Here is a 14857-nt window from a genome sequence, read left to right as displayed (position 1 = left end):
GGGGCAGCTCATGTGCCAAAGCAAACATGGACATGAGGAGACACCTGCCCAGCAGATTTAATCATGCTAACATGTAAAGATTTACACAAAGGAAACAAACAAGGTTTGTGTTCAAAAGCAGCATTGAGTTCAGCTGCAGAGATTTTTGTGTCTTTAAATAAGTTTACAACTTAAATCTTGGCTCGTAAAGGGCCAAACCTTCAAGTCCTCATTCATTTTTCACTCCATCTACCCTCTCATTGAAGTCAGCAAGAGTTCAGGTGGAGTAAAGCCTGATTAGGCACTAAAGCAAACTTTGCTTTGGAAACCCATGTCACTTTCTTGCTCCACTGGCCAACTAATGGAGAGTGAGCAAAGCTGTGCAGCACCCTCTTTGCGACAGTAGATTTCCTGTTCCAGAGGGTTTCTCTGTCTTGGAATTGCCAGAGAGATCCCTTTGAAAGTGTCTTTTTGGTTGTTTTTCTGTCCTGTTATTAATTGGTTGGTGGGCAGGATTAGATTGTTTGATACTGAAGAACAATGTGGCTTTCATGATTTGCACACTTTACGAGGAGCTGAAGGACCTCTCTGGGCTGTTGCAGAAAAGTGCCCGCATCGCTCAAGTGTTGGGAAGAATTTCTTCTAACGAGTCAGAAATCTGGGAGGCAGTCTTGCCTTGAACAAAAGTGAAGGGAACTGACTACAGACCTAGCAAGGTATAGCTGCAGTGTGTGTTTGCACAGCATTTTTCTGTATGCCCCTTTACTTTGGCTGCTCTCAGACACCCACTGGTGATGGCTGTGGTGCCGCTTTCATCTCCATATCATAAAACAAATACTGTTTTTTCCAGTGCACCTAAAACAGCAGCCCCCCACAATCTCTCCATTGCCTGTTTTCAACAAGGAGACATTCTGGTGTAGATTCTCTTTCATTTTAGTACTTCTCACCAAATCTAACCCAGTTTCTTTGCTGAAAAGTTCATGACCAGCTCTCACCCTAAGAGCAAGTTGTATTATCTATCTTGGCCTTGGTTTTATTTGGTGTGGGAGGGCAGGTGCCTGTCTCATTTCAATAGCTGTGTAACATGGTAGGTAATCAGTGAGCTGGCACAGGCATCCTTGGAGATTTCCCTGCTCCACAGGTCGCCGGGGAGGAGCAAGAGGGCAGCATGGGAAACTTGCCTTGGGCTTGTGGCTGTGCAGAGAACTGAGTGGCAGAGGCTCAGCCTCTCACTGGCAGAGGCAAAATGGTAAAACAGACCTAACTTTTAAGAAATACATGAATGAGGTGAGGACCTGCTCTCCTGGCTCCTGAGGAAGAGGCAAGCTTTTTCATTAGGATCAAGAGGCGTGAGGCTTGGGCTCATTGTATTTCAAAGTACTCTGTACTGATGCACCCCAAGTTACATCTACTGGAATAAGGAGACCATGCCATTGAGGCCCCTTTGCATCAGCAGGTGCAGTGAATCTTACTTGAATCAAGCTCAGTCTTGTGCTTTCAGCTGGTTAAACAGCATGGGATGTTTGGAGCCAAATTCTTGTTTCATGAAATGTGTTGACTTCGATGTATTTACTCAGGATGTGCATGACTGTGATCTGAATCCAGCCCATACACTGCAGCTGAACATAAAATGAGGTTGAAGAGGGGAGAGGTGTATTTTGGGTTTTGAGGTCTCAGCATCCTCTTTATCAATTTTTCCAGATGTCCTTCACGCCATTTCTGGAAGGAAAGGTGCAATTTCTCCACTAGCATACACAAGAAAGTGACTGGCATATTTACGACTTTTCCTTGCAGCTTTTCTAGTAAAAAGATATTAGACTCCTTTTACTAGCAAAAAGCACATAAAATTATATCAGTAGGGTTTTTTTAAAAAATTCTTTGATTCCATATGGTAAACATTCATGTATGGAAGGTGGAAAAAGCATAATTTTCTTTTATTCCACGCTTGTTCTTTTCTCTCTCCCTTCTGTCCCATATCAGTAAGGAATCATCACATTATTTCCTCATTTAATATGTACGATTTATTTCTGACATTTCTAACCCCTGTGTGTGAGGCACTTGAAATTACCGGGTTTGATTCCACTTTGGGGAGGCTGTGGGGCAGAGGACAGAAAGGGATTCATAACCTGGCCAGAGGTCTGAAGGGGGATTTACCATGTTCCCACTGGCACTGGGGACCCAAGTGTCTGCTTGCTAGTGCAAACGTGTTAGAGTTGACATTCCCCTTCTCCAGTGCAATTAATTATTTGCCATCCTGGTTGTAGCTATCATGTAACCTTGAGGGAAATCCACTGCACAAATAGGGTTAAAACCTGGTGACCCGGAGAAGGATTTACAGCTGTGATCAAATCTGCTATCAAAGTCAAAGTTGATGGAGGTACAGTATTAGAACAAAGACCAGAATGAAGTTGTAAATTGAAAAGAAAGATTAGGAAAAAGGAACATTACAAGATGAGAGTTAAAACTGATTAAGGGGCCAATCTCTCTGATGCCTAATCCTGACTTACTGGGTTGGGCACTGAGGATCTCCACAGGGGAGAGAGGAAGAAATCTTCCCTCCAGGCTGCACAGCAGGAGAACTGCTCCATAACAACTGTTCCAGCCTAATGGCTTCAGCAGTCTGCCTGGACCCTGACTCCTCTGCTGCCTAACCCAGTCTCTGAAGAGAGGCAGGACAGTCTGTATTCTCCTCACTGATTTGCAGTAAAGAATAAAGTGCCAAGTTAAGCGTAGCAAGAACAAGAAAACACAAGCTGTATTAGGTGTTAAATATTTAGTGGACAATTACAAAATACTTAAAAGCTTAAAGAAAAGCAGTTTGGGTTGGATTTTTTTTTTTTTTTCAGTTCAACCAATTGTCCTGGGCTGTGCTCTGAATTGTGTTCATTTTTTGTTGTTGCCCTGAACTGTTCTTTAGCTTTTCTGTAAGAAAAACATAAAAAAAAAAAAAAAAAAAAAAAAAAAAAAAAAAAAAAAAGCTGATAGGAGGAGTTTAGAGTTTTTGAAGACAGAAGTAATCTTAACTTCAGTAAAAGTATGTAAGTGAAGTTCTAGTAAACCAGTAAGTTTGGATTTTTAAAAAAATCCACACAAAAAAAACCCAAACCAGAAAAAATCTGTACACAGAGACCAAGCACGGAAGACTTCACCCTCCAAGGTGACTACTTCTGAAAAAAATGAGTGAGTAGGAAAAGAATGTTATAATTGCAACTGTATTGCCGCCTTATCTGTAAAGGATATGACCAAGCACCCAGTAGAGTAAGTGCAAAGTGAGGCACTTAGGGACAAGAAGTCAACAGCACTGATACCAAAAGGAGGGTAGCTGAAAAGCAGCAAGCCTTTTCTGCTTCTCAGACGTTTAAATTGGGACAGTTCCCCTGTTTTGGGAAGGCTGAGGGCAAAATTGGGCAGCTTCAAGTTTTGATTTAAGTTAGTTGACTTTAGGACATCTGACAATGATGTCTGCCTTCCACCCCCCAAAGAAATGCATACACACGTGCTTAGTGTTTGCAGTGCTTGGAAATGAGAGGTACTTTAAGCACAGAGAGACCTCCATTATTTTCTTAGGATTGCTGCATTTCAGAGAGGCATGTGATGTTCAGCGCTGATATTTTTAGACTGTATTTTTTAAAGGTGCTTGGTCTTTTTACAGTGGGCTAACCCTGACTGGACATGAGGTGCCTATCAGACCTGCACTGTTATTCCATCTTGGAGCTGGCTGGCTTTGGCTCTGTAGGATGTGGGAGAAGCTCATGGCAGCTTCTCCTAGAAACCACCCCAGTAGCCTCCCACTACCAAAACCTTGCTATGCAAACCCAATATCATTCTAAGTAGTCTTTGAGAGAAGTTTAGGAATAACAGTCTCAAAAATGAAGGTGAGAATGGATTGTCCAAGTGATTTTAGGAATCAAAGAAGGATCTGACTTTTCTACCTTAAGACATTGTTATTGAAAAAAAGAAAATGTAAATCATCTTTGCTTATCATGAAAAGGAAAAGCTTTGTCCTGCTTTTAGCCATACGACCTTAAGGACCAACTTGAAGGGGTTTCTGTGGATTTAGAGTGAAGAATTTGACCCCAGAACTCTATATATGTACTGCAAATGGGGGCTGACTGAAGCTCACAGCATGTTCTGGCCTCCATCTGCTGCTGCAGGGTGATTCTGCCATGGGTATAGTCTGGTGTGGCAACGCAGGCAGACCTGTGAGCACCTGCCCTGGGCACTGCTGCTGCACACTGGCTGCAGGTGTTCCTCCATGCAGACCTCTGGGACACAGAGGGAGAGCTGCTGTTTGGCTGGAGTAGCTGTCCTGGGGTGACGTTATGCCAGCTGCTGCCAAGCCAAGTCGCAGCCTGGAACAGCAGTGTTTCTTCGGGGCTTTGGTGAGGGCCATGCATCCTTGGGTTCCTGTTGATGGGGCTGCTAGGCTGCCTTAACAGTTTCCCAAACCACTCATTGCCAGCCATAGTCATACTGCCCAACTCTGCCCCAGCTGCTCCTCTGGATCAGCTCCACTGTTTGGATCCATGTCATGTGTGAGCCGAAGGAAGTGGGGTGATGTGGGGAGCACTGTCAGGTCACTGGCTGGTGGGGGCAGGAGCTGCTTTAGCCATCAGTCACCACCAGGACATCCATGGGGCTGCTGCTGAAGGTATATAACACTCTTTTAACCATTTCACATCCAGCCCGCATAAAAAACTTGCAGCTGCGTGTGGGCTGAGCTCAATACCCCATGTTCTCATGGACTGGAGAGCTGGCTGCTGGAGTGCTTGCAGGGCCACACATCCAGATACATTTGATGCTTATCAGGCATTTTGGCTGGATAATGTCAAATACAATTTATAAAGAGAGAAGGTTGCTCTGTGGCTTTCACATGTGCTTTGGAAGTACCTGGAGGGGAACTTGTTGCACTAAGAAATCCTGGTGCTACACCCTGGCAGAGGGTAAGAGCTCAGCTTCTCTGGAAAGCTGGCTGTTGCTGAGCCCTCAGCAAGGACTTGGTACTCCTTAAATCCTGGCTGGCTGCTGCAGGAGTCACCTCTGACAGGTAACTTCTGGCACCTCCCATCCTGCTAGTGGCACAGGCAGCACTTCTGTCTTCATTCCTCTGTGGTTTTTGCCTGGTTACCCTTTGGTGTCCTAGTGGTGGGTTTTTATTAATGGCGTGCTGAGTATTTACAGTAAAATGCAAAAGAAGCGTGGTTTGGGATGTCTATTTCAGCTGGATCCAGAGTGATTAAGGAGCAGTGTTTGTAGATGCTGACCCTGCAAAGAAAATGCTGGGGTTTTTTTTGTTTGTTTTACTGTTTATATGCCTCAGACACTTCCTTGTGAAATGCTCCAGAGATTTCCTTTGATTACATTGCCGCTTCATTATCAGTAATGCCTGTTTGCCTTTTAAATTAAAAGGACCTCCTACTCTGACCTCAGAGTAAAACATTCCTGCAATCGAATGTAGATAACAAAAAATAACATCTCCTCTTTGTGGATGACAGAGGGAAGCCAGCAGAAGCCCCTCGTTGCCACTTTGGCAGTTGTGTAGGAGGGTGAATCCTCTCTGTGATGTCACTGCAGCCAGAGCATGGAGATACAATTGCTCTCTGAGCCAGCTGGGCCTTTCTTCCCCAGCCCTGGGACATTCTGGGTGTTTGAACATAGAGTTTTGCTGAGCCCTCAGCCTTAGTGTGACTTGCATTTGTGATTATTTGGATCCTTTAATTTTGAATTCCTGGTCTGAAATAATGTTATTTTTAATGTTCTCCTTATGCTGAGCTTATGCTAATGATGTCTCTGCCCTCTGTATAACTTCTAACAATTCTAAACTAAAAAAAAACCCCATTAAACCAAGGCCTGGGGTGGTTCTGGGGGGATGCCCTCATCCAGCAAGGACTATCTGAGGGAGAACAATAGTTTCCTCTGGCCAATTACAGAGGTGTGGCCACAGCCTCTGCCTGGTGTACAGTTCTTGCTCTATGTCTGCCAGCACTGTGATCGATGCTGTAAGCCTTTAAGCAGTGTTATGTTGTGTGAAAGGTGAGAGATGGAACTTGTGAATAAATCCTCAGGAATCCTAGCAGCCAGAGAGGGATCTGCAAAGCCTCTCTGCCAGGTGTACTTGGGGAGAAGCCATTGTGCTTGAACCTCTGATTCTTCTTCAGAAGACACATAAGGGAGTTTGAGAGCCAAGAGACTGAAATGAAAATGAACAGTCTGCTTGTAAAGGATTTGGTGATTAGAATTGATCAAAGCTGGAGAGGTCTGCTTCAGACCTTTCTCCTTGCTCTTTTTATTTTATGTTGATGTGATTTTCAGTGACAGAAACATGTCAGCAAGAAACAGCAAACTTTTTTTGTAAGTTATTGTTTGAAATGTATGGAAGAGATCAAGTATTATGTTTTAATTCTAAAATTTAAAAAGAGAGAGAAGAGTACCCTCTTTTCCTCTCAAAATTCAATACACAGGCCAAGATGACAAGGACAGAAACTTGCTAGTCTTTTACCTTCTGTTTAGCCACATGGGATATTTTACTAAAACTTCTCCCCTCCCTCATTCTTTCAGGTCCCTGCTGTCACAGTGACAGGGCAACACGTTGCAAGATGTTTCCTCCAACAGGAGAATAATGAAAGCCAGCTAGAGTTTCTCAGGCTGTCTTTAGCAGAGTGTGTGCCACTGGAAGCAAAGAGACTGAACAAGGGTTTACCTGCTGTTTCTTTTGAAAATCCTTATGGGTAGGAGGGAGGCTGTGGAGTTAAGGACAGAACTTCAGCCTAAGCCTTGGAGGTTTAGATTTTCTGGTTTAAACTAAGCTGAATTATTATTATTTATCTGTGGCTTTCTGCTGCAGCACCACTGTAGGGTGGAAGAACCAGTGATGCTGCACCTGCAGGCAGTGTAGTGAGGGCTTTGTAGGTGTTCAGATGATAGGGCAAACAGCTGCAGCTTTCTTGTCCTCTGGGCTTACCCATGGACCCTGAGTCTCTTGCACTGGAGAGCCAAGGTTCTGCCCTGAATTCCTGGCATGTTTTTGGCACGGGATGGCAGCTGGGAAATGTGCTTGTGTACTTCAGTTGTGTCATCTCTAGCAGCCCTGGTAAGGCTCCACTAGGCACCCTAGTTCTTCCTTCTGGAAAGGGGAAAGGCAGAAACAAACCAAATAATTTCTAATGTCTGTATCTGACTGAATTCTTCATAATCCAGAAGGACAGTGAGTTAAAACCAGTGGCAACTGAGTGTATTTGCCTATTTGGTGTGCTTCTGCTCTGTATCTCCTCTGGCAAATCGTAAAAAAACACAAACAAGAATTCAGTTTTTGTAAGAGAAGGAGGGCTCTGAATTTCTATTTTTTCTTTTTTAACTGGGATATGCATGTGTTTTCAAAGGGAAGATCCAATTTTAAGAGACACCTGCATCCACTTTAACCTTCCAGTCTTTGTGATCCCAGCTTTTGCCACCAGTCAATTAATGGACTCAGGAGGACATTCTGGGTCAAACTATACCAAATACCCCAAATCCTCATTAACGCTAATTAGTGCTCAGTAGATTAATTGTGGCAAAGCTCATCTTTTTTTAATTACTTGAGCAAATGAGACAGCAGGACCTTGTGGTCAGCTTTGAATTATTCTGTTTGTTTTGATGCATCTCATTTGAATGTGTAAAGCCAGATGTTTGTTGCCTGGATTTAAGGGCTGTTTGCTTTTGTGAGGGATAAGAAGAAGAGAATACAAAAATAAAATGAAGGTCTCCATTGACACCTTAGAGCAATTCAGATAGGAAAATGGAAGAGTCGTTTTATTCATGGAATTGAAAGCATTGTTATGAAATAACATGTTGCCTTTAGTTTACCTTTTGATTTGTCATTCACTTAATGAATTTGTGTGATGTTGCTAGCACAGAATTCTAGGCAGGCAGAAGTCATCTTGACTTTCTTATGAAGCCATCACAAAGGTATTCCTGGCCTAAGGTATTCTGCATTATTGATAGCAACTGAATCTGATTTTGGCTGACTTGACTAATGATTTTTTTAAATCTTTTTTTTTTCATAGAAACTCTCAGAATTGGGACCTTTTAACAGTTTTTGTTCTAGTCAAGTATATATTTAGTTCAAAGCATTTTGTCTGTTTTGTCTGTGTCCTTTGTCCTTCATATTAGAGATAGATGGTGCCTCTCCCTTACCCCTTGGAGGTTACTGACTAACCAGCTAAAGCATATTTCACTGTCACTTTCCATGTCATTGACACTTTCTTATGGAAGTGACTTCCATAAGAATGTCTGGGTTTGTGACTTCTTCCATTCTGACAAGATTCCTGAATATGAACACCATTGTCCAGTAATCAGAGTGTGATCTCATGATCTCTTATCCTTTTGTCTCAATGCATCTGAAGATGCCATCCTTAGATCCCATGGGAGTGTTTAGGCTCTGGCTCAGGGTCACTAGGAAACAGAATTAAACCTGAAAATCATGGCCAATGCTTGGGGTTGATTTACAAGCAGTATTTCTGTGAGCAAGGCCTAATCTGTTGCCTGTGAGCCCAGTGTTGTTACTTTTGCATCAAAGTGTGAGGCAGACAGAGAAGTCTTTACTTTGTTACCTGTTAGCAGCAGGCAGAAACCTTTTCTGAAAGCAGGGACTTTGTACAAGTGCAAATACTTACTAGTTAAGAAAGCCACTTCACTTTCACTTCAGGGATTTTACTGGGAGATCTAATATCTGTAGCTAAATAAAATACTCATCCAATTCAGAAGAACTGTGTTGCATTACCTTCTGTGTATTAAAGGTTTATCTTATAGTATTTGACTGGTCTTGAGTTGCAGTCTATTTAGTCTTCCCTCATATTTGAACCACAAATACTCTAATTCTACTGTGAGTTTTTCTTTCTCTGCATAGATACAGTCCAATATCATTTTGCAAATGGGAAAATCAGATGTGACTTCAGTTTTGAACTTGTTGATTATAATTAGCAATTTCAAAGATAGCATGGTTTTGGCATTCTTAGAGCTGCAATGTGTTGCTCCTATTCAAGGTCCCTTGACAGCAGGCTTTTCTCCACACACTGAATGCAGTATCCTGAGGGGCTAAGCATTATTGGTCTGCACCTCATCTGTTGCTGCATGGTAGACAAGCAGATGAAGAATTTTTCCTTGTGAGCTTTTCTGCTGTGGTTAATTCCATTCTCAGTATAAGAATTTTGTGGCAAATATTGCTTATTTGTCGCTTACAACAGTATTTTTGATTGGTTTAAGTTTGATTGGTTTCAGTTTAAATCACCCTCCTACTGAGATAGAAAAGAGTCTTCCTACATGTTCTTTTCCTGCAGAACATGAACAAGTATTGCACTTCTGTCATTCACAGAACAGCAGTGTGTTTAGACAGTGTTTCACTAAACTAACAAGTTACCCAGCAGTCTCCTGCAGTCAGCAGGAGGTTGTGCAGTACAGCATCACTGGTTTGCACATGCACTGGTAGTGGCTGGCTCTGCAGGCAGTCAACTTCCTAAGCAAGGAAGGTTAAAGGTTAGAGAAGTCTCATGCCTTGCTTTGTGCCTTCCATTGCATCACCCTTACCTGGTGATTCTTAGTAGTATGTGTTTTCCCTCATGCTGCCTGCTTGGAACAGGTATAAACTTCTTTCTGTATGTGCTAGATTTTCTTACCGCCAGAAATTGATCTTGGTTTTTTTAATGACTTGGGTCCTCCAAGATTTTTAGAAGCTTTCATGCTGTAACCCTAGTTTTAATGGAAACCTCTGATCCTTTCTTCTTTGAATACATGTAGGTCTTCTGAGCCAAGAGTTGTTAGAGTTTGTTTGACAAACTCAGTTGGAATCAATACTTTGCTTCAAAATTTATTATCAACTTCTGTTTTATGTTGTGGGAATACTGCTGACTGCAGGCCGGGAAAGCAACCTGCCATACCCATTGCAGGTGTGATTCTATGGTGCCAGGGGAAGGAGGGGAAGAGACCAAGTGTCTGAAAATGCTTAGAGTTTGTAAGATTTTGAGGAGGAGTCCATAGGTTTTACAAGCTTCTAGTTCAGCTGTGTGAGCTTGGGGATCACAGGAAAATGAGAAGGATTCCACCCTGTCTTTTGTGGACACCTCATTATGCACTGAACCATGGACTGTGAGCCTGGCTATTGCCCTAATGGACTATTAAGTGGAATATAAGCCTGCATGGCTGGATTACATATTACAGGCATCTCAGAGATTCTTCAGTTACTTTCCTGATTGAAGTTAGCAAACTGCTTCAGTGAAAGGGAGTTGTTTGTTTAAAGCTGTTGTTAGCGTGTCGACAGCAGCAGCTGCGCTTGCTGGGATTTCCATTTCCTACACCAAATGCATGTGAATTTGTAATCTAACCCAAGGAAGATACCAGCATTGGCATTCAGGTGTGTATCCATGTTTGCAGCATAATCAGTGCAATTGCTCCTTGTGAATAAAGATGTGAAAGAAAAAGCGGACTGGGAAAATGGAGACACAGTGTAAATGTGGGGCAAATGGGACAAAGGCACTGCAAGGAGCTGTACCAGCAAACAGATCCTTCTATGCACTAGCTCCATCTCAGTGTCAGAAACAAGGGTGAGGATGAATTAACAGACCAATTGTGGAGAACTTTGAACCAAAGTAGACTCTAATACCTTTCTGAAAATAATCTGATACTTAAGTTACTTGAGGCTCCAGTGCAATGAGATTTGAAGGCCTATGTTATTTTAAAACCCCATTGAACTTAGTGGGACTCATATACATAATTAAGTGCTTTGAAAGGTCAGGATCTTAGTAATAATTTTTTAACTCTGGGCATCAAGTTCTTGATGAAGCGAGTGTTGTTTTTTTATAAAAATCGAAGTGGAGAGTGCCTCTAATAATTCTTGTTGATATGTTACACCTGTTGTAAACATACTGTGTTTTTCATCTTAAGTTGGTATTTTCTCTTTTTGTGAATTCAGCACTAATTTTTTCAGGCCTCTGACAAGAACTGTGTAAACCAAAGAGTTTTTTAATACAGGAAACTGGATAGAAAGTTTTCTTTCCATATGGGAGGTTGGTTAAAGTGAGAGCATTCTTTAGAAGGCAGAATTAACTATGGGTCCTACCTTTGGCTGCTTCAGGCCATTTTGCAGGTGTGATAGAAGCCTTCTACCTTGTGCTAAGCGACAATGCTTTGCTCCTTCTCTCTAAGGCAGTTTGTGTATGCTGTGATTCATAATAATAATGCATTAGCATAATACTAAAGAGAAATCTTCTTAATGTTCCGTATCACTCGATGTCAGACTTCTGATATGTTTTGTAATAATTTAGAGGCATCACACATTCAGAAATCACAATGATGGTGATATTAGGGATGAACTGACCAAAAGTAGATTTATACAAAGTGTCCTTAGAAAGGAGGAGTTCTCTTAATAATGTGCAGTTTAAAGAGAGAGAAAATTCTTTTTCATGCTACAACCACCTTTAGCACTGACAAAGTCAAAACTGATAAGTACCTTAAATACAGTTGACTTTTACCTTGAAATGATCTGGTTACTCACTGGTGTGTTTTCTCTCTTTCTGTCTCCCTTAGCGTGAACGAACGTGACCATTTGTTAAAAAGGCTCGGCAGGAAAACTCCTCCGAGCCTTTTCCGCGCTCATTCTGTCCAGCAAAGCGTGTCACGTAAGTAGTGGCTCACATCCGCCTCTGTTTCACAGCCTAGCCCCACGTCAGGGAAGCCAAGGGTGATTATTTTTTAATTAAATTGTAGGTAGAGATAATGTAACACTGAGGCTGAGCTGCCAAGCGAGACGCGTACATTTGGAAGTGGAATTAGTGTGTCTGGCCCTAGGCAAGGGGAGCTCAAATGTGGCTAATTCCCTGGGATTCAATCACCAGGCCCAAATGATAGAATCCCAGTATACGGGTTCTCTAAAGGTAGAATTCTGATAGTCTTAAGAATAGTCTAAAAATCAAAAACTCTGCGTAAAGTAAATGTTGTGGTAGAGCTTAGCTTTAATAGAAATTATTTCTGTATGAAATGTCACGTTAGCTGTGGTTAGCTGAGAATACAGAAATGTTTCAGGGATGCCATTAGGGTTCTGTGGGTTGCTGGTGAGGAAAGCCATGGCCTGCAGATCTGCTCCTCTCCCTCTCCTCTCCCTCTTTGTCTCCTGCTGGGAGAAGAGAAGCAACATCACAACTGGCTACTACTGCTGCTTCAAATCAGTGGCATTTCTTGTTGATGTATAAGTCATCCATTTATTTGTCTTCCTGTGTCTGCTGGACCTGATGGGCTTTTGTCAGTGTTTTAAAGGCTTCCGCAGTATTTAAAATCATCTCTAGCAGCTCTGCAGGCCAGATGCACCAAAGGACCAAGCTGTCTTGAGGGACCAGTCAGCCCTTTCTAGTGAGCAAATGCAGTCTCTCTTGTGATGAAACTGGTGGTATCAATAGGCTTATTTATTAAAGAAAGTACCTCCCTCATTGTGCAGTGCTGCTGCACACAGGGCAAGGGGCAGACACTCAGGATTTGGGGTTTGTATTGCAATTGCAGTAGGAAGTGACACCCCTGACTGCCCAAGAATCACAGAGGAGTCAAATTTCATTGCTGGCTGTCTCCTTCTGTAGCAGAACTGTTACGGCTCAGGTCATGGAGGCAGGGCTGGGATAATACCTGAGGTATTCTTGTTTTCCATGGGAAATTTGACTAGAAGGGTGGGACAGTGATGGATCTGATAGTGTTTCTCCTTGATAGAGCCATTGGAAGGCTGCCATCACTGTCAAGGGATCTGGAGTCTTTGGCAATCAATCCCACTATGTCTGGGAAGAGAGGTCAGTGAGAAGAGCACCCCTGTGGACCACATTTCTGCAAGGATTTAATCCTTTGTACAAAGGAGCCAGGGATGCTGATAGCAGCATGGCTTTCGGCATGCAAACATGCTCTGAGGAGATTCCAAAAGCAATGATTGGCAGAAGAAATCCATAAAATGCACAAATAAATGGCTGTCAAAATAGTCTGCTGTGCAGACTTAACCACAATCTGAAACCTGTGAAGCACTGCAGAAAGGAGCTATACCAGGGGGTAACTAGTCAGACTTAATATGTGCTTTTAGTCTCAAAGAACACATCATCAAGTTGTTAGTAGGCAAACAGCTATGGGGAAAGAAAAATGAGATCAAAATAAACCCTAATTCAGATAACCAGCTTCCCTGTAAATGCAAATGATTAAGTGCTAAATGAGTCAGGCCATTCAGGACAGGTTACAATCAGCAATCTGTTTTTCACATGAACATAAATTTTGACTGTGAAGCTGTTAGGATTGAAAGATGATTTTTGTGATGTATCCATTACTTCTGTCATCTCTTGTCAAATATTATTTTCCAGTGTTGCATAGCTGCTATACGTACAAGGCCATGTAAAATCCAGGGAACATATGTGCTGTTTTCACAACCCTGGATTGTACAACTGTTTACTAAATGCTAGAAATCTTCAAAGCAAAGAGTTGATGAATAGGGCAGTAGCCTTGACATGCCGGGCCAGTATCTTAAATCACACTACAAGCACTCTGTTTGAAGTCTTGAACTGTTCATGTGTTTCCACCAGGCCCTAAATTCCCAGGCTGTGAAGACCAAAAATTGCTTTTGTGACTTCAACTCAGAATCTGTTGCTTACATATAAAGGAGGAAAATGGTTTGTTTAGTTAGAGCTGACAAAAGCTTAAGCAAATGGATTGCCTTGGTCCCAACAAGGAATGAAAATGGGATTAAATTTGGTAGCACAGATTGTAAAGATGCAGTACTGGGTTGGAAATTACGTTATTTTTGACAGCAACCATTTCCAAATGTTTTGGGAGGAAGCAATGTCTAAACGGCTTTGTTTCCAGTTACATGGAAAGGAAAAAAACCTCACAGGGAGTTTCTGGGCTACTACTGGTGGTCAATGGTGGGAGTAAAGAGCTGACTGAAATAAGGCTACACGGCTCTGTACAAGAGGCAGAAGCTCCCTGTGTGTTTCCTTGGCTCTCTGTTGGTGAGCCAGCCCTTTTCCAAAAGCATTAGCACAGCACAAGACCTTAAGGCATGGCGTGTGTCAGGGGTGCTCTCAACAGCACCAGGCACTTGTGGGTCCAGCCCCCAAAGTGGGCAACAGAGCCTCACAGCCAGTGCCATGGCAGGGCCATATGGGAGTGTCAGCCAGGATTAGCCTCTCAAACACCTCCTCTCATTAAAGAAACTGGCTCAGAGTGGCTGCCTTGGAGACTAGCCCTGTCCATTTGGAAGGAATGTCCTTAAAGTAAAACCTTCATGGCTGTTTTTCTTGCTCTTTGTTTTTGTGTTTCTGAATTGTGTAGACCTGCCAGAAGCATGAAAGAAATTTTCTGCTAACTGTAGTGTCAAAGATCACATGGTTCCTTTCTGGGACATTTGTGAAAACTTAAAAAAAAAAGGAAATGTGAAGCTCCTGACTTTAGTGGAAGAGTTGCATATGGTTGTCAAGCCCAGGTGCTAAAATAAAACCATCTCAGTGCAATCTTGTAGGCAGTGCTGACAACACTGCTCCCCAGGCTGTGTTCACCTCCTGATGAAGGTGCCTGGTGAAATTGGTCCTTCCCTGTTGCCATCTGCTTTCTGAAACCTCTTAAGAATGAGCAGGAAATGCTACCAGGCTCCTCTCAGATGTGTCTTTGGACTGTTCCCTTTAGCTTGCTGTGTGGCTCTCCCTTGAGGGAAGGAGCAATAATGATTTCCAAAAAGGGTTTGCTGGCTGTGAGGTTTTCCCCAGGTCTCCATCCAGGTTCTTGTCTTTTTTACTGCTGTGACTTTGTGAGAGCAGCACCTCCTTTAGACAAACTCTAGATATAAAAGATGGCTCTTGACCTCCCCTTTCCCCCTGTGTGACTGACCTGTATC

General features: G+C 42.6%; 1 protein-coding gene across 1 annotated transcript in view; it reads left to right on the top strand.

Annotated features, from left to right (window-relative positions):
- The window catches only part of ATP8A2 (ATPase phospholipid transporting 8A2), a 308974-nt gene that overhangs the window by 289065 nt on the left and 5052 nt on the right, over positions 1-14857 (top strand). The window contains exon 36 of the mRNA XM_054271506.1: positions 11536-11627. Coding sequence (XP_054127481.1) covers positions 11536-11627 — 92 coding nt within the window. The remainder of the gene's footprint in view (positions 1-11535; positions 11628-14857) is intronic.

The sequence above is a fragment of the Melozone crissalis genome, unplaced genomic scaffold, assembly GCF_028551555.1.
Source record: "Melozone crissalis strain CALT ecotype California unplaced genomic scaffold, PUWL_Pcris_2 ptg000013l_1, whole genome shotgun sequence".
NCBI classification, from domain to species: Eukaryota; Metazoa; Chordata; class Aves; order Passeriformes; family Passerellidae; genus Melozone; species Melozone crissalis.
The sequence above is the reverse complement of the archived record's forward strand: the minus strand, read 5'-3'. Positions and strand labels throughout refer to the sequence as shown.